The 20,066-nt window shown below is 44.6% G+C and overlaps 1 protein-coding gene across 1 annotated transcript; it reads right to left on the bottom strand.

Annotated features, from left to right (window-relative positions):
• Positions 1–790: 790 nt before the first annotated feature.
• ZNF831 (zinc finger protein 831) lies at positions 791–15,964 on the bottom strand. The gene is made up of 5 exons (XM_033153651.1): positions 11,696–15,964; positions 10,949–11,100; positions 8,698–8,870; positions 3,702–3,787; positions 791–1,850 (listed from the first exon to the last, which is right to left on the bottom strand). The coding sequence occupies exons 1-5, from the start codon at positions 15,881–15,883 to the stop codon at positions 1,056–1,058; spliced, it is 5,394 nt and encodes a 1,797-aa protein (XP_033009542.1). The 5' UTR covers positions 15,884–15,964; the 3' UTR covers positions 791–1,055.
• Positions 15,965–20,066: the final 4,102 nt, after the last annotated feature.

Here is a 20,066-nt window from a genome sequence, read left to right as displayed (position 1 = left end):
GAAGTGTGTTTTGCTGCTGCACTAGTTCAAAGACTGGACTAGCAAAAAAATTGGGGGAAGGAAAGATGTTGCTATTTTACATTCAAGTCCTGGGGTTTAAACAAAAGAACAACAACTCAAAATATTCCAATTGTGTTTGACACTGGTGAGCTATGTTACCAGAGCAGTGGGGGATATAAAATATTCAAATTCTATTTCAGAAGGCACAAAACGCAAAGCAAAACATGTATGTGTTGTCTGTCACAAGGAAGCACAGAATATTTATGCAATATGGAAAAGCTGTAGGATGTCTTAAAGGTGCAGATCTCCTCATGCAAAAGTCTAGATGGAAAAACTTGCAGAAAAACAGCAGCCGGGAAAACAACTCCAGAGTTGGTGACACTCAAGTGTCAACCCTCAACTTGCACATGGTCTCTGCCTTCAATTGTATCAACATAAGAGACTGACCAATAGCATTGAGCTTACAACAAAACCTGAAGCAAGGAGCTATGGTGATGTTTGTTTACTGTGGGGGGACCAACTGCTTCCTTGCTTCATATAAAAGTATTAACACATCTAAAGAAACCCAACTGAGGTCAGGAATGTTTTTTTCCTGCACTTAAGGTGGAGGATAAAGGCAGAATGACAATTGTCTGGTCCTTACAGGGCTTCCTATTGATCATGCCCCTTATATCAGGGGTGGATAACATCCGGTCTAGAGTCTGAATTTGGCCTTCAGGCCAGCTTTCAGGACTCTTCCCCAAGCCACTTCCATTGCCAACCCTATTCTCTGATGTCAAGTACATAAATAATCCTTCTTGCTTGCCAGGACAGAGGCGTGGATGTAGAAACCTGATTTCTGCATGGCTGCAATGTTGCTTGCTGTACACAGAGGTACGAATCATACACCCATTTCTCTGCCCATTTTGCCTTTGCTTCCACTCACCTTTTGCATCTAGCCCTGCCATCCACTAGTATGTGGCCCCTGGAAGGTTGCCCAGGAGAGAATGTGGGCCTTTTGACTGAGAAAAGGTTCCCCACTCCTGCCTTATCTTCAACAGCAGATGGGCTAGTCACTATATTTCTATAATCAGCCTGTCTTCATCATCACTGCTGCTTATGTCGTCATATTCCACATGAGCTTGTTTGCTCATCACTTCTAAGCTTTGTTTTTTGTAGGGTTTGGATAGTGCTCCAGAGCTAGCTATGAAAGTAGAGGGGTTTTTGAAAGGAGGAAATCCAGGTTTAGACAGCTTTCCTTGATCATTGTCTGGTTTCGTAGAGTGGATGTTCTCGTCTGTACAACTACAGTGGCCAGGAGAGCTGTTGGTCTCCTGCAGAAGCCCTGAACTATGTAAAGGATTACTTGAAAATGATGTACCAGTAAGCAACTTTGATCCGAACAAAGCAGGACATGGAATTTGGAAGGTGGGGGCAAGCTGCTCTTTTAGAGATGGATATAAATCCCCACTTGTGGGTTTTTCTTTTCTTCCTGTGACGTGGACAGATGGCTCTAAGTCGGTAAAATTTTGATACTTTGATTCTACATTATCACAGTCTGCATTTGATCCCACAAATATAGGACTAATAACCTTTGAATCCACAATGCTGTGTGAATGGCTCTTGCCTGAAACTATCAGTTCGAAGTTGCAGTGCTCAATGGAAGGCCAACAATCATCAGAAATAACATCTGGCTGTGGTTCTTCCTTAAATATTCCTAAGGCGTTGACATCAAAGGTGTTTGCTTTTTCCACTACTGCATCAGTGGCCAATGTAAAGGAATATGTTGCTTTTGAAACATCTGGAACTGCAGGCATCATCTGAAGAGAGAGACTGCCCCTGGAGTGTTCATTAGTAGACCCAGGAACTTCCTACCAGAGAAGGAGATGAAATTATCAATTCATTGAATTCACTTTCAAATCCAAAGCCACTAAGTGCATTGTGTAAATTAAATAACTCATTTAATTACACTGACTGTAGCCTTACCCAGAAGTTAGTCCCGCAGAATTCTATGGTGGTAACTCCCAGGTAAGTGAGGTTAGGATTGCTGTTGTTGGGCAGTATTCAGTGCACTCTTTCTTTCAGTGCAGGGACACCTGGCTGTGTAATAGAACTTCCCTTCCCTCTCCTCTTTTCCCCAGCTTAACCAGTTCTGGGAGTGTCCCAGACTCACTGTTATAGATGGTGTGAAGTATTCAGCAGGAGAGGAGGGGAAAGTTGCAGAAATTAAAATACTTGCACTAAAGTCTTATTTCTTCAAGAAGTCTACTAAGGGCCCATGCTGAAGGTTATTTTCTCGCTGCAAAACGGCACCTTCTGGAAAAGGAATGTCATGCAACTTGTTCTTGTAAATGGCATCTATGTTTAACTTTGGGGGGATGACACATTCATGAGATGAGTTTTCATATGGATAGCCATGGTGCCTGCCAAAATTCATATTGTAATACAAATATCTTTATTGGAAATGGAAGATCACTGACCATCACAAATGACTACCATTTCGTTTCCCCTCTTGTCATAATATTAAGAGATAAGTAGTTCTGTTAGTGCAATAAGTTTTCACGGAACAAATGAACTTCTCCCTCTCCTTCTCCCCCCCCCCAAAAAAAATCTGTTCTGGAGTTCCTCCAACCCTCTGGATCAGAATTAGAGGAGGTGCCTAGAGAGAAGAGGGGGACTTCCATTGTGTGATAGTTCTAGCACTAACAAGTCTATGGCTGCCCTACACTACAGGGCCAGTTCCAAGGTTCAGGCATTACTTTACAAGGTGCTTAACAGTTTGGGTAGAGGATAACTCTAGGATCCCTGTCTGATCACTGAAGTCTTTCTTATCACTCATGGTTCAGATGCACAACTCATTTCCACCAGGAACAGTGTGTTTAGTACTGTGGGACCAATTTCACAGAACTCTCAGTTGAGGTCAGCCAGGCCCCTTCCCTACTGAAGTTCCAGTACTTACTGAAGACTTTTTAAAAATTCCAGTAGCCATTTTAAGTTTGATTTTATAGTTTTAACTGATACTTTGGTTTTTGCATTGTACTTTTAACTTGTTTGTTTAATGATTTAATTAATTAATTATTTGTCAGGGAACTGTCCCTGGCGCAGCGCAAGGTGGTAGAAGGGCTCTCGGGATGTTACAGAGAGCCCCAGCCCCACCTGACCAGCAGCACCTCCTCTGGTAGCGGAGGGAGCAGCGAGGCTTCCAGCGGGGAGGAGCATGGGTCTCAAGGGATGGAGGGTCGAGGCTCTGAGGATGCCGGAGAGACCCTGCACTCCCCTAGCCCAAGTGGCGATGAAGGAGGCACGCAATTTCCATCGTCCCAAAGGCGTCGGGTGAAACGAAAGGATGGGAGGCGGGGTTTTCGTACACCGAAACTCTCTTGTTGGGGTTAGAACCGGAAGGGGCCATTCCCGGATTCTGCCGACAATTGATACAGACATGAACTTTTTAGCTCTGCACTGTACATAGTTTGCACAATAAAGCTTTAAAAGGAAAACTCGGAGTCTGGCCTGCTTACTCATGAGCAACTAACCGAGGACCTTACAATATTATTAAGTTGAGTACTGCCCAAAATATTCTATTGCTTTTTGTGAATATTAAAACTATCCAGTGGGGAATGGCTGGTTTATCAACTACTTGTCCTTTCAGCTTTTAATTAGTCCAATGTTGCTTGAGTTACAAAGAGTTGAAAAGGTACCAGTATTCCCAAATGACTCCTTACTTCTTTCATCCGATTCTTTTTCACAGAGGAAGCAGCTTTGTCAGTTGGGGCATAAGATGTCTCCTGCTGTAGATTTTGGTCATTCCCTGTTTGGAAAGAAAACAGAGACAGTGTGGTTAGCAGGCTGATTTTCGTTTTCCACTTTTTCTGGGCGAATAGGTTCCAGGTGGCTTCCACTTAAGATTTGAATTCATAGTTAGTGATATTCAGAACGCATTTGACAAATGAAATTTTACAAGCAGTTGCTTAATATTTAAAACCTTTATTTATGTAGATGTTTTTGTGACCTTAACTGCTTGTGATGTCTTGGAATGCATCAATATATTTAAACATCTCTGTGAGGCTATCAGATTTAGTTTACCATGCCCAAAGCCAACATTTTTCTGCACTTCAATGGCAACACCCACCACCACCACCACCATTATCAATTAAATTTGTATACCACCCTTCATCCAGAGATCTCAGGGCTGTTCACAACTTAAAATTACAATATAAAAAACACAAAATACATAATAAAAATAAAAACAAATACAAACCAATAATCTCCACTCCCATAAAACATTTAACGGGGCATCAGATTTCAGCCAGCCAAAGAGTTTGGTTGAAGGGGAACAAGAATTCTGAATTGCAGACCGACAGGTAAATGAAGTGGAAGCCGGGGGCAGGGGGGAGTATAAATGTGGGTGAAAGTATCCAGAATTAGGAACAAGGGGAGTGTAAATGTGGGTGAAAGTATCCAGAATTAGGAACAAGGGGAGTGGAAACATGTCCATGTTTTCATACTTCCATCCATGGAAGCTGAAAGCACGTTATAGTAAAATCCATCCTATGTAATACTGTCAGCCTTAGAGTTTGAATCTAAATGATTAAGAGAAAGGCTGGAAAACAAATGCTATGCTGGTTTCGATCCATCCTTTAGCAAGAGAAAAGCTGGGCCTCGTAGATACTCGTCCCTTGCAAAACAGCTTACACTCCTTAGTGCAGCAATTACTTGTTCATGTCTCCAAGGAAACCGGTACCAAAGAGCTAAACAGAGATGCTTAAAAAGGAAAAAAATGTGGAAGCAAGAAGAATCTGTGCTGAAATGGAAACTACCCCAAGCCTCTACTTTAATTCAAAGACAGACCGTGTTAACTGGGGGCCCTGGGACACATGAAGTCCCACTGCTATAGAGATGGGGAGCCTGTGGCCCTCAAGGTGTTGTTGAATTCCAACTCCCATCAGCTCCAGCCAGCACAGTAAATGAGGAGTGATGGGGGTTGTAGTCCAACAGCAGGAGGGCCACAGGTTCCCCAACCCTGTGCTAGCACCGTACGTGACTCAATGGGAATTAAAGTACTTCTGCACTTGAGTCAAAATTAATGCAAGTACATTTGTCACGGTCTTGGTATCGGTTATCTGGTACCAGACACCTTGACATGCCATTTCAAATCTGAATATTTGTGCATCCCTTTTAAGCAGTGTAGTGTTAGCAAATACAGTGACTTAGACTTGGCAACTTAGATGTCATGGCAAGAATTAGTATCTTCCAAAATTTTCACCTGCATCCAAGAGCAAATGTTCTATTAAATGCTTGAAAGGTAAAGGTAAAGGGACCCCTGACCATTAGGTCCAGTCGCAGATGACTCGGGGTTGTAGCGCTCATCGCGCTTTACTGGCCGAGGGAGCCGGCGTACAGCTTCCGGGTTACGTGGCCAGCATGACTAAGCCGCTTCTGGCGAACCAGAGCAGCACACGGAAACACCGTTTACCTTCCCGCCGGAGCGGTACCTATTTATTTACTTGCACTTCGTGCTTTCGAACTGCTAGGCTGGCGGGAGCAGGGAACGAGCAACAGGAGCTCATCCCGTCGCGGAGATTCGAACCACGAACCTTCTGATCGGCAAGCCCTAGGCTTTGTAGTTTAACCCACAGCGCCACCCATGTCCCTTTAAAATGCTTACTTGACGTAATTAAGAATGTGGCATGTAACCATTTGTGCCCGGGCTATCTTTCATATGAACCATGAATTAAGAGGAAAAGACAGCGAAGCTGCCATGAAGGAAGCTGTGGAGGAATGCCAATTGAACTTGGCCATCCAATGCAGCACTGTGTAAGCCTCCCACCAGCACAAGAATTGAAGCTTGCACATTGGGATTTCCCCACCATTGCATGTCCCCTAAATCTATTCTAGGGGTTTCCCAACCCTCCAAGGCTTATTTGGGAAGGGTGTAGGGAACACATGGGGAGTCCTATTGCACAAGTGAAAATTCTTGAGCTGACAGGAAGAGAGAACTGGACACTGACTAGTGATTTTAGGGACACATCTCACGCTGTTTGTCCAGCTAGCAGCTGTACTCAGTGCAGGCATCAGCTTGGGGCATCCACTGAAGAATCACGTGGGGTGATCAGGGAGAGCTCGTAATTTGGAAAAGTGCTGCTTTGGGGCATGGGGATTAAATCACAGTGGTGTTCCAGTGAATCCTGGCATTCTTAAGAATCTTAACAAGGGCTGTTCAGTGATAAAAAGATCTTTAACAGCATACGGGATTCCCTGAAAGACAGTTTGTCCGCCATTACTAATGTTCTGCCAGACACAAACACAGAGGACTCAGGCAGGGGCGTCGTAGGGTGGGGGCGGGGGGGCGGGCCGCCCCTAGGTGGGCGTAACATTTTGGCGTGTGGGGGTGACTTGCGGCGGCCCCTCCCACCACTCCCACGCGCCGCCGCTCCCTCCGTCACCCCGGGAGCAGCAGCGCTGCACGGACGGGGTGCTCGCTCGGCCGAGCGAGCACCCCGTTCCTGCAGCGCTGCTCCTCCCGGGGTGACCGGTGGTGCGTGGGGAGTGGTGGGAGGGGCCGCCGCAAGTCACCCCCACGCACCGCCGCTCGCTCCGTCACCGTGGGGTCACTCCCGGGGCGACGGAACGAACGGCGGCACGTGGGGTGACAAGCGGCGGCCCCTCCCACCACTCCCACGCGCCACCGCTCGTCACCCCGGGAGCAGCAGCGCTGCACGGACGGGGTGCTCGCTCAGCCGAGCGAGCACCCCGTTCCTGCAGCGCTGCTCCTCCCTGGGTGACCGGTGGGGAGTGGTGGGAGGGGCCGCCGCAAGTCACCCCCACGCACCGCCGCTCGCTCCGTCACCATGGGATTAGGAGCGGCGCACAGTGTGTGCGGAGCTGCTGCTCCCGGGGCGACGGAACGAACGGCGGCACGTGGGGTGACAAGCGGCGGCCCCTCCCATCACTCCCCACGCGCCACCGCGCCGCTCCCTGCCCGCTGTGCTCAGGGAGCGGAGCCCGGGGCGAAAGGACAGGGGCAGGCCCGCTGGCCCAACCCCTCTCCTTTCCCCGGGACGGCTCCGCTCACGGAGCGCAGCGGGAGAGGGGTGGGCCAACTGGCCCGCGCGGAGGCGTTGTTCCGTGCGCATGCGTCATGACGTCATGCGCACGGAGCGACGCCCCGCCTCCATGGGTGCCACTGGGCTTGCCGCCCCCAGCAGCCCAGTGGCTAGCGACGCCCCTGGACTCAGGGCTGTGTCCTAGAGTGAATTTTTATGACATTAAAGAGGGATGGTCTGGCCAGTGCTTCATCTGTACCCTACAATATGATGGAATCCTTTCAAACCTGCAAGGGGTGTCATGGCTTCACATGCAAGAATCCTTTGACATGTAAATGGCTCCCTAAAGAATTGAAAGTGTGGACTAGATGAGTCCCGTCTCTGCATAATTCTATGCTTATATGTAAGACACTTGCTGGATTAGGTGAAGGGTCTATCTAATCCTGTTTTTCACAGCTGCCAACCAAATGCCTCAGAGAAGCTCACAAGCAGGGCATGAAGACAAACGTCATTCTCTGTTGCCAGCGCCGTCTTAAAGGGATCGGGCGCCCTGGCGTGATGATCCCTCGGCGCCCCCGGTGGGCCGCCTCTCCGCCCACCTCCCTCCCGCGCTGGCCGCCCCTCGGGAGGGGGGGTGGCCGAGCAGGGGGTGAGGGGCGTGGCGCTGCAAGCCGGCCACCCTCCGGAGCCTCAGCTGGAGCGCTGGGAAGGGCGTCGCAAAGCCCCGCGCCGCTCCAGCACCACGCCCCTCATCCCCCGAGGGGCGGCCAGCGCGGGAGGGAGGTGGGCGAGCGGGGGATGAGGGGCGTGCGTTGGAGCGGCGCGGGGCTTTGCGCGCCCTTCCCAGCGCTCCAGCTGGGGCTCCAGAGGGCAGCCAGCTTGTAGCTTGGCCGCCAGCGCGCGAGCGGGCGTGGGTTGGGGAGGGAGCGCCCGGTATGCTGGCGGGCTCGCGGGGGGGGGGGGTGAGAAGAAGGGGATATATTGTGGTTAAAACAGGAAATGTCAGGGGGTGGGGAGTGTGCAGTTTTGCCCCACCTTTTAGTGTGAGCTTAAGTTGGAGAATTAGCCACTGAAATGGGAGTGCTGCCACTAATTGTGGACCAGTGCAGCCAGCTCCTTGGCAGGACACCCAGTGTGAGTCGTGAAGGCCGCTCCCTGCAAGGCCCTATCCATCTGGCCTAGGGGGTGGGGCCCAGACTCACCCAGCTCCACTAAAGAGGCTCCTGGTGAGACCAGAGGGACATCGCTATGCCTGACAACAAACCCTAAGTATTGGATTATTCTGCCCCCTTTTTTTTTTGTCTGCCAAACAGTCGTGTCATGCTTATTTTATTCTCTTGTTAATTATGCTGTTTTAAATGTGCATTTTGTATTTGACTTCACTTAGCAATTTTTTTTGGAAATGTTTAAGATTATTTTTTGTTAACTTTGTGTTAAATATGTATTCTGTAGTTGACCTCCTTTGAAATGTTTTATTTTGAAATCTTTAAGATAATATTTTGGTTTTCTGTTAATTATGTTGCTTGGACTGTATACTCTACATTTGACTTTCTTCTAATTGTGTTATTGATGTTTTAATATTCTGTAAACCACTCTGAGATTTTTCTTAAAAATATAAAGCGGTATAGAAATTAAATAAATAAATGAATAAAAAGTCATGGAGAGCTAACCTTACCTTGGGAGGCTGTTGGAAGGCAAGACCATTTTCCACAAGGCTCATGGCTGTCAGACGTGTGGGAATTGGGACACCTTTTGGGGGTCTCCAGGGGCCTGTTTGCTGGCCAGTGTTGCTTGCCCAGTCTGTTGGTTTTCAGCAGAATGTGTCTATGTCCATAACTTCCCTTATATCTACAAAGTAAAATATACAGGTTTATGAATTTAGAATGCTTTATGACCTTGTTTTCTGAGGGCCACATCTCATCACGAGCATTGGAGGGCCCTCCCGGATTGGTGCTTTTGTGCAGGTGTGTTCTGCAACATGCCACTGATGACTCAATAACTGTGCATTAGTGATGGATCTACACTGGACCATCCACACACGGTTCCACTTTATTAGTTGTTCTGTGGTGCTTCTCCAATGTTACCACATTATCACCATCTGCAGGGGAACTCCTGCACTAAAATGCAAAAAAAAAAGCAAGCAGAACCAGGAATTAAAAAACCCAACCCAAACATGTATGGCATAAAAAGCTACTGGATTTCAGCAGGAAGTTACGGGACATGCACAGACTGGAAACACAGCAGTATGTTCACCCTAGTGGCTGGAGTGGAGATTCCAGCTCTAAGCAACATTTCAGCCCCTGATATACAACTGTTCACAGAAGCAGATCAAGCAAGAGTGGGAAGCATACATCTTGTGGATCATCTCTCTTATGCGGATTTTGTATGAGACAACAGGTTCTTAACATTCCAGCTCTCACCTTTCAGACTCTGAATGACTGAAAAGCAGAATAAAATATGCTTTAAATGAATAATGCTGAAAACATTGCCTTTCCCGTTTTGTAATGAAGACATTATTTGTTCTGTAGTGCTTGCCAATATCTTGAAATCAATAATGACGCATATGAAAGCATGCCTGCAATTTAACATTAATCCAGTTAATGCCACCAAAGAGGCAATTTACCCATGCTGAAGACTTGGCCTCAAGACCCATACGTTTTGCTTCATTATTGTAAACTGAAATCTGGTGTCCAATTGAACCCACACATAACTCTTTCTTGAACTTAGTTGCCTATGATGCCAACAATGCCAGCTAATCTTCTACTTGGGACAAGAGTAGCCACATAATGTGTTCTAAGTCACAATGTGGCTCCATTGGTATTCTTCACTTTAAGTGTTCTTGATGATACCATCTGTTTTGTCTGAGTTCAGTCAGTTCCGATCAAAAAACAAATTCTCGTCCAAAAACCATTTGGCCTAATTCAGTTTTCTTTTAACCATATTGCAAATGGCAAGGGTGACTTCATGCGTGGTCTAATCTGATGTTACTACAGATATGAGATTCAGGACTACACCCATGCTAATCACATTGTGTTTTATGGCAGCTCTTATGTAACATTATACGAGATCTGCAATTAAACAGTGCTCATCAAATTTCAGGATTTTTCAGCCATGGTGAGATGTAAAAGGAGAAGATACCTTCATCTGTACTTCCTTTGGTATCTATTATTTTCTCTCTCCTCTCCCACCTTCTTTATTTTGTCACTTCTCTTTCTTCTCTCTACAAACCCTGTCATTTTGTATTCATGGAGGAGCCAGAGAATAGTTACAGAGACAAATAACTAATCATAGTTACAGGTAGGTAGCCGTGTTGGTCTGCCATAGTAAAAAAAAATAAATAATCCTTCCAGTAGCACCTTAGAGACCAACTAAGTTTGTTCTTGGTATGAGCTTTCGTGTGCATGCACACGTATGAAAGCTCATACCAACTTAGTTGGTCTCTAAGGTTCTTCTGGAAGGATTTTTTTATTTTTTATTTTGTTATAACTAATCATAAATAGCCAGGACCAGGGGCAGCCCATCCTGTTTCACCACCTGAGGCAGAATAGGAATGTGCCGCCTTGTGCATGGCTCCCTTGCTTATTGGCGTTGCTGGAGCACCTCATTTACCATGGTCTCAGGAAGCTCCCAGGAACCTCTCCAGAGGTGGCAGTGGGGGGAGCACCTGAGGCAGCCACATCAGGACAGACCAGCCCTGACCAGGTACAAAGTCCAGTTTTCCACATTTTAGTTGCTGTTGCAACGGGAGCACCATCAATGAAACTTCTACCCACAGAGATACACACATACACTCTTCTTCTGAGAGGAAAAAAAGACATCAAGAACAGTACATCTGGAGCTATCACCACGCCATGTTTATAAATACTACACATATCCAGAGAAAATAATTTTTCTATTAGATTAAAGCTAACCCCGGTATTTCTCACCGTTTTTGACTGGTCTTCATTTTTTTCCTTTTACGGCTGCTCTTTCCTTTACTTGTTGCGAGTCCTCTCACTTTGTTAAGCTTTTCTTTTGCCTCTTCTGCCTCTGGAATGTCTTTTAACAGCACATCAAATCCAGTTGTTGTAAAGTACTGCTGCAAACATAAAAATAAAACAAAATGGCAAGATAAATGAAAAATTGTAAACCGCCAAAATTATGGAAGAATTTAACCCATATATAGAGCACTACAGAGAGCTCAGAGATCAGGGATGGTAGCAGCAGCTGCCCAGAGGACTCCCAAGTAGAGGGAGAGAAGTGAGCAGGGGAAGGTGTTCGTAGTAGGGTGAGAGGCTGCCAATTATGCAGGCAAGGGGTGACATAACTGGGCTCCTGAGCCCCACAGGGGTGCTGGAGAAAGAAAGTAGTTGTTCAAGGGAGCCGTGGACTCAAAAAAGTTTAAAATCTCTGACTTATGTTAGATACTACAACCCATGGAAAGCATGTAATAACCGTGACTGAGAGCTCTATTAAGGTAGGTGATCACCCCATGTTTTGAGGGTATCAACCGATGTTTGTCATGGATGGCCCCATTGCCCTTGGATATCAGAGTATGAATTGATCATGTGCTGCTAGTATTAAGCACTAACAAGATAACATATGAGCATGCTCCTTAACCACCATTCTTCCATTTTATTCTAGGTACAATGTGACATTCCTCTATTTGGGAAGGAAGGGAGTAAAGGAATTACCTTCTCTATCTGCTGCTTCTGTGAAAAGCAACTGACTGGTGCTTTGGGGGTCCCAGTTGTCAAGCCTTGGCTAGCAGCCTTCTTGGTACTTTTCATTTGGCAAAAGGAAAGACTACATTTTGACACCATGCTTTCATTTTTGCAGGTATGCAGGGAAGAATAAGCAGAATATTTCTTCTCCATCTGCTCAACAGGAAGAGGGAGGTTTCTAGATAAGCAACACCACGTTAACTGAGGCTCCGCATTTAGAGTTGGGAAGGATATATTCAAGCTCGGAACTTTCAAGTTTCCTGCACGAGAAACTACACTTAATTGGGACAGAGTGCAGACTTCCTTTTGTTGGGTGCAGAGCACATGGCAATAAAGTGTGTCCGAGGAATGGCAAAGGCATTTGGAACTATCGACCGAACAGCTGGGCAGATCTTGAAAACCTGGAAAGGGGTCAACAGCCGATTGCCATTCTGTGATTTTTGTGTCTGTGTTTCCACAAAAAACTGCCCTTTCCACCAATGAAGACACAGATAGAACCGAACTGTTCCCTGAGTGTATTAACTGAAGGGTGGGACTCTGCCCTGTCATGTCCGAAGATATAAGAAACCCTCCTCTATACATAGATGTAAAGCATATTTCCCCCCCTGGCATCTGTGATGTACAAACAATTACACGTCCATCCCCCTCCTGTGGCAGCTTTTGATCACCTAAATGGTCTCTATTATTGGCTCCTTTCCCTTCATCTTTCGTCTTCTCCTTCTGCCTGACATTTTGAAGATGGCATCTTCTGTCTAACCTGGTTGTGATGCTGGTTGTTTCTAGGATAGCTGGTGAGCAAACTACCAGAGACTTCAGCGTTGTATGCACTTCCTTTTTTAGCTCTTTTGTTCTGTTAGGATGACTCAGTTCCAATTGCAAAGGGCACAAAAATACATCTGTGGAGCTGGTTCCAACCGATCTATTGTTACTGGCAAGGGAAGAGGAGTCAGTTGACATGCAGGGCAGTGAAATACAGGGCATTTCCTTTGACACTCCTGCTAGAATTAATGGCATGTCTGTACTATTTGCTTCTTGTGCGCATTTTAGGATATACTTTGGGAGGAATTCATTTTTCTTTAGATCTGGAGCTGCTTGATCAACTACTATATGCTGTGTGGGGGGTAGTGCTGTATCTCCACTCTGCTGTGACGTTTCTGTCCCTGTTATCATCGGACATGGGTTTTTTGTCAGTTTTTGTAAAGCAAATGAATTACAGGTGTGCTTTTTTATCTCAGTCTTGAGCTGTTCAGATAATGAAAATGCTGGTACACTTGCTTTATCAGTGAGATTAGCAACATCATCCTTATTATTAGAAACCATTATGGAATATTTGACTGCTTCCTCATATTCCATGTTGCCACCTGATGCATTTACTCCTACTGTTCCTGTCTGCTTTTCTCCTTTAACTGAGTGATTTACTGATACTGGAGCAACCATATTAAGAAGTTTGTAATGGTCTAGCGGTTTCACAATTCTCTCTGTTGAGCTGCTGTGACCAATACTGACTTTTAGTTTTGTATTTTCTTTGCTCTTCAGTTTATCCACTTTTAACTTTTTTCTCTCCGAGGGTAACTTTTGAAGTGCCTGCACTGGCTCACTGCTGTTGCACTGGTGTGATGGCAAGCCCCCCTGCTCTAGTTGAAAGCTTTCTTTTCCACCAGTATCTTCTCCTTTGTGGGTCAAAATATCATCATGTAATGGGGGCAAAAGTTTAATAAAGTCCTCTTGTGTAATTGTCTCCTCTGAGCCAGTATTATGCAAGCTAGCAATGTTTAATAAGGTAACAGTCTCTTGATCTGTGGCTTGCTGAAGTGGGAACTTCAGTTCACAACTGGTACTTAAAGGCTGGACCGGAGTGTTGCTATTAGATTCTTCCTCTGAAACACCCAATTCTTTGCATCTGTGTTCAAGAAGTGTTTTAGCCTTATCATTGTGTTCATAATCACTGACAGCACTTGATGTTTCCATTGATTCTGCAAAGCTCCTTGAACTCTCCTGTAAGGAAACACATTGCAATATAGGACTACTGATGGAATGGCCTTTCAATTCTTCAGTATTCAGTTTTGCAGAAATGGCTACCATTGTGGTGCTTCTGCCTTCTCCTGACAGAGTAATTCCCTCCTGACTAGTTGTTTCCTTGGCATCCAAATGGATGCTTGAAATATCTGTCTTATTTTCCTTTGGTTTCTTGGTCATTTGACTGCTTTTCATTTTCTGGTAGATTTTCTTAAATGTCTCATCCCCATAAACCTGCCATTTTTCCTGAGAGAACATTTTAAATTTTCTTTGACTGGGTTTCTTATACTTTGCGTTTGCTCCTTCCCCCGCAGCTCCAGGCTTTTTAGTGCCTTTCATCTCTTCCGAAGAAGATGAAGATTCAATCACGTTACTTAGCAGTAAGTCATCTACTGCCACCTGCCTGACAAGTGCTCGGGGGTGGCTGTTAGGAAAACCTGCTGTACTCGCAGCAAAGTTGTTGCTATGCAATAAACCAGAAAAACTTGTGTTTGGGGACATTCTAGTGAAAGAAGTTAATTTTGAACTATCTACTTGATCCTGTACCCTCCTAGTGCTCTCAACAAAAGGCAAAGAGTTACTTCTGGTAACAGGCACGCAATCAATTGTCGTAGAGAACTGAGTGGGGACCGAGTGAAAAAACAATGGCTTTGATTTTTCCACAGGTGTGAATATAGACTTGGCTGAGAACAGAGAAATATTCTTTTTTCTGTGTATGTCAACAGGCCGTATGTCAAAATGGAACGAGTCTTTATACGTATAAGGCATCGGCAAGTCAATGCTGCCCTGCTTGGACAGGACTGTTTTCCTGGGTCTAACATTGTCCAGTTGGGTGTCATCCACCACAGCTTTATTTTGAGATATTAGCTTTGAGATATGCTCCTCCAATTTCTTTTTCTCAAATGTTAAGGCTCCTGGTGCTTTCTCAGCCAAATCTACTTTTGAGCTATTTCCTGCTGTGTACCTGAGGTTGCTAATGGCTGTATCACTTTCTGACTCTATGCTGTGCTCACAAAGACTGTGCAGGGGGCTGGGAGACAGCATCTGCTGTTCCACACTATCAGAGCGTGACAGGTATCCTGAGTCAGTGCTTTCACATTTCTTCAGCTTGTAGTCAGATCTGCTGTCCCATGGCTTCTCCGAGTACGTGGCTTGCTGCCTCTGTAGCTGACTGTGCTTACTGACAGTTGGAGACCTTTGCTCCTGGATCTTTCTTCTCTGGAGTGAATTCAATGGATCTTTCATGGTCTCTTTCTCAAAGGCATTCTGATTTAGCCCTCCGTGATAAGAGTTGTCCGTTGTCATCCACTGGTTTTCAGATCCAAGGAATAAAGCGTTCACTGCTGGCAAAGAAGCATCAGGAAGATGCTTCTCCCTAGTTAACACATCTGTGGACTCCGAAATGGCATGTTTAATCACTGTCCTTGGCTGGTCACAGTTTCTATCATTGGCTTTTGTTGTCTGGAAAGCTCCAGCACTTTCAGACACCTTCTCATTCTCTTCTAGTGTACTACTGATGTCAGATTCTGAGGGCTGCCTGGCATTGTTTACATGTGTTTGGGATCTCCTATGTTTATACAGATTGCTTTGAGTTTTAAATGCAATGCCACATGTAGTACACGGAAAAGGTCTCTCACCTGTATGTGAGCGCATGTGTTTCTCAAGAACACTTGGTTTTAGGCAATCACGGCCACAATGTTTGCAGAGGTACTTCCCAGCACTTTTGGATTTCCCTGGGCTTCCAAGTGGCACGCATGGAGAAGGATTTTGTGGCAAAACTGATAAACCACTAATTATATTTATTGTCCTAGGTTGCTTCTGAATGACTGCCTGAGGTTGATCTGTCCCCTCTGAATGTAAAACTGGGCTTACGATTAAAGGCATATTAGTGCTGTCTAAGTTGATACTGGTTCGGCCTGTGGGCAGCCTGTTGTTCGGATGATGACATTCTGCCTGGGTAGGTTGATAAAGTGGTATGGTAAGGGCTTTCAGATATATAGTCTGGGAGACACCTTGTTCTGGCTGAAGCACCACCGGACTCAGTGAGAGATTTGATGCTGCTGGCACTGCTTGAAGGCAAGAGAGCTGAACTGGCTGATCTTTTAGTGACGCCGGAGGACAAGGCAGTCTCTGCGCCTCCATTCTCTTTATGTTATACAACTTTTCAATTGTCTGTAGAAGAAATAAAACAGAAGCCGTTATATTGAAATCAACACTATGGGTTGGAAGAATTAGTTCAATTTAGATCTCATTGACATTCTGAAAACTTGTCAAAATTTAAGTCCAATTGATATCAAAGGGAACTAAGAGACCACTAACTGAGTCTGGATCCATCCCCCTGTTTATTTCCCACATTCTGAAGTTAAATGCCAACTGTAGCTTCTGGGCTTCTCAAAGGAATCTGGGCCATTGTGGTAAAGAGAACAGCGGATTAGATGGATCTAATATTGCAGGGCTCTTCTTATGATACCGTATTTTTCACTCCATAAGACACACCTAGTTTTTAGAGGAGGAAAGGGGGAAAGCCCTGGTTTTTTTTAGGATCAGCTCAAAGTGGAGCAGCTTTTTTTGCAAAGGGGAAAGCCCTGTTTTTTTGAGGATCAGCTGAAAGTGGTGCAGCTTTTTTTGCAAAGGGAAAAGCCCTGCTTTTTTGAGGATCAGCTGAAAGTGGTGCAGCTTCTTTTTCAAAGAGGAAAAGCCCTGTTTTTATGTGGTTCAACTCACAGTTCTGCAGCTTCTAGTCTTACAGCCATTTCTACAGTTTCCAGGTAGATAATCTAATCAGCCAGTCGCATGTCGCTGGGGAAACAAACAGCCTCCTTCTGCATTCAACAATGGAGGCCTGGGCAAGGGGGCGGGGCTGGAAAGGGAGCCTTATCTCTCTCCCGACCACTTGCTAAACAGCTGTTCAGCGGCTTCCTTTCAACACCCCCTTCTCTCTTTGTAAAAAAAAGAACAAGATCTGCTTTTGGCCCCTAGGCAATTCGGCTCCAGGGACCATGCATTCGCTCCATAAGACGCACAGACATTTCTTCTTACTTTTTAGGAGGAAAAAAGTGCGTCTTATGGAGCGAAAAATATGGTAATTCACAGCCATTTTTTAAAGAAAGCTGAGTATTAACTTTGATATTTAATTCAGCTGTCACTCTGGGAAGCAATGCTCTAAGCATTCCTAAAAAGAAAGCCAAATGTCCCAATCCCACAGAAAACAAACTCACAAAATTTACATTTTAATCAGCACCTGCTAATTTAAACTACAGCTGGATGAAGGCAGGCCTCAATTACAATAAACCTGAGCCAATAGACATTCAGGGACTTATGGTAGTTTTGCTTATAAATCTGTCATGTACGGTCACTAATAAAGTAGAAAATATCAAGCTTTCACAGACCAAGGCTCAATGCAGTGCTTAAAGTAAACTCGAAATGGAAGTGGCAGGACACAATTAAACTGTATTATTTTAAAGGTACAAATGTAAAACAATATGAAGTAATAACTAGGACTTTAAAGTTTTTAAGAGATCTATAATGTAATTTTATACATGTCTATACAGAAGCAAATCCCACTGAGTTCAAAGAGATTTACTCCCAGGTAGTGTGCATAATACAAGATGGCAGCCCAAATCTTGTGCCTATCTCACCCATTAAAATTAATTGAGTTTTAAAATGTCTCTACCCTCGTCTTTTTAATGTATTTAAAGGCAGTATTATATCTTAAATTTAATCTACAAGGAACCCCAAACAACTACATAAAAGAAGTGGTCCCAATAGTATGGTTCAAATGCTGACAAACTGCAATATACCTGCAATGGAATAAGCCCCTGCAATAGATTACAATTAATATTTGCTGCTTTTTTATTTTAAAAAAAGTATATAAGGAAATACTCTTTGTGATTTATTGAATAATGTCTCTATGGGACTTTGGGCTGTTGTTCAGGCTGTTATTTCCTGAGTATACTGTTTACACACCACCCCAGTCTCTACAAGCAGTGTTTACCAGAGTCTATGTTACCAGAGTGCAAGTAGATAAATAGGTACCGCTCTGGCGGGAAGGTAAACGGTGTTTCCGTGCACTGCTCGTTTCGCCAGAAGCAGCTTAGTCATGGTGGCCACGTGACTCGGAAGCTGTCTGCGGACAAACACCGGCTCCCTCGGCCTATAGAGTGAGATGAGCGCTGCAACCCCAGAGTCGTCTGTGACTGGACCTAATGGTCAGGGGTACCTTTACCTTTATCTATGTTCCCTTTGGGGACAATGAGGCACAACAGAATCTGTGGTGTTTTTATGATATTATGGTTTTATTTATACATATATACCACCTGCATGTAGATTGGGAGATTGCAGAGCATTCACGTCCTGCTTTGGATTCAAAGGACAGCAGAAAGCCATCCTGTGTTTCTTAGTTCCAGCCTGTCATCCTCAGTTCACAAAGAGTTCTGCCCTTCCTTCTTGCTGCTGACTCCAGGGAACTCCCCACTGCCTATGTTGTAACCCTAAACCTGGCCTTTGTCTGCAACCATTTGCCTTTGCCTCTGCTGGGGGGGGGGCCTCCACACCTCTGCTGGCCAGCAGTACAGTATTTGCACTGTCAATTGTTCTTAATGGCCCAGTGCTCTGCTGTCTTTATTTCTTGTTAATGGTCCATCTACTCCTAGGCAACTTCCTGAGCATGGAAAACTGGTTTGGCTGGCCTTTTTGACACTGCTAGAAACAACCTCCACAGAAGCATTCTTGGTTAAAAAAACAAACAGGAGAAGTAATTGGGCAACTTATAAAGATCTATTGGAAGAAAAAGAAATTAGGCTAAAAAAATAATAATGAAGAAATTCAGACCCATTTGACTCATTGGCTGCAATATTTCCAACTAAAGGAAACGTTTCAAAAGGACAAACAGAAAAGCTTTTCCACAGAAATTTCAAGACTTGAAAAAGATTTAATTCAAAGACAAACAAAACCGCTCTCTAAAATGTACAGACTTCTCCTGACCTTGACTGAAGAGGTCAAGGAGGAGGAAGTAATATCTGTTATGGTACAATGAGCCAGAGATTTTGGGTATAACATCCAAATAGAATCATGGGAAAGGTTATGGAGGGAGAACCTGAAATTCACTGCATGCTATGATTTGAAAGAGAATTTCATGAAAATGCTCTACAGATGGCACTTAGCACCTGTAAAACTGGCCAAAATGTATAAATCTAGGTCAAGCGTCTGTTGGAGATACAGGGAGGCAGAAGGCACTATGATCCACATGTGGCGGAATTGCAAAAAAATAAGGGAATTTTGGGAAACAATATATAACAAACTTTTAAAAAATGTTTAAATGTTCTTTCCCTAAGAAGTAACTTAGGAATCACAATGGGGGTGTTATAAGAATTTTAAGGACAAAGTGGGAAACCTCTCCATTGTCTCTTTCCTCACAAATCCTGTCCTCACAAATCCTGTCTTATGGTCACATTGGTGATATGAACAGGGTGTGAGCCTGTGACCTGTGACCTAGATTCAGTAATTAAGTAGTTATAATAACAAAAGAGTGGCCAAAACCCAGATAATGCAATCAGGTAACTTGCCAGACAGGAGATAAACGCAATCAGATTTCTGTTGTAGACCACTTTTTCTGTGATGTAGGTATGATGTATTGGGGGAGGTGGTCCTGGGCTACTACACCCCTTCTGTGATGTATGTATGATGTTTCTGGGGGTGGTCAGGAGTTTGAGGGTGGGCAATTCCAAAAGTCTATATAAGGGTGGGCACACCTTTGTTCTGGGTCCTCCTCCTCTCTCCTGCACGTGGGGGTGCACACTGTTGCAACAGTTAATAAAGATCAGGCTTACTAGCTGCTTTGCTTCTCAATATTCTCTGGTTGGTCTTTGTTATTTCCTGCAACCGATAGAGAACCTAAAAAGAGGACTCTATATGGGCTCTTGGGTACCCCATAAGGGAAAAAGAACAGTTTTTTTCTTATATCAGGAGGACTGGAAGTCATGTTGGAATTCTTTACGTGTGAATTCAATCTTTTTTTCTGAAATAAGTGTTGATTTTGGATTGCCTTTTGTTGATTGTTCCATATTGTTTTGTTCTGTAAGTGTCTTGGTTTAAAAACAACAACCCAAAAATGTGTTGTTGTTGTTGTTTTAAAAAAAGAAACGGTGTCTGGCAGTTTACCTTAATCCTCCAAGCACTGATTTATTCACATTAACTAAATATAAGAATTTAGGGGGATCTAGCCGCCACACAAAACTCATTTGTGGCTGTGTGTCCTTACAAATTGGTAACACATCAGTTTTAACTATTTTAAGTAGACAATATATATTCTAGAGTTTGACCTGAA

This window comes from Lacerta agilis, chromosome 6, assembly GCF_009819535.1.
Source record: "Lacerta agilis isolate rLacAgi1 chromosome 6, rLacAgi1.pri, whole genome shotgun sequence".
NCBI classification, from domain to species: Eukaryota; Metazoa; Chordata; class Lepidosauria; order Squamata; family Lacertidae; genus Lacerta; species Lacerta agilis.
The sequence above is the reverse complement of the archived record's forward strand: the minus strand, read 5'-3'. Positions and strand labels throughout refer to the sequence as shown.

Bases quoted from the DNA above. Each gene is read 5' to 3' on its own strand.
- ZNF831 (XM_033153651.1), bottom strand. From the start codon at position 15,883: ATGGAGGCGCAGAGACTGCCTTGTCCTCCGGCGTCACTAAAAGATCAG. The intron at 8,871-10,948 runs GTGAGAAATACC...TTTACTTTGTAG, and splicing joins ATGAAGACCAGTCAAAAACG to ATATAAGGGAAGTTATGGAC. The intron at 1,851-3,701 runs GTAAGGAGTCAT...CTTCTCTGGTAG, and splicing joins AAAAGAATCGGATGAAAGAA to GAAGTTCCTGGGTCTACTAA.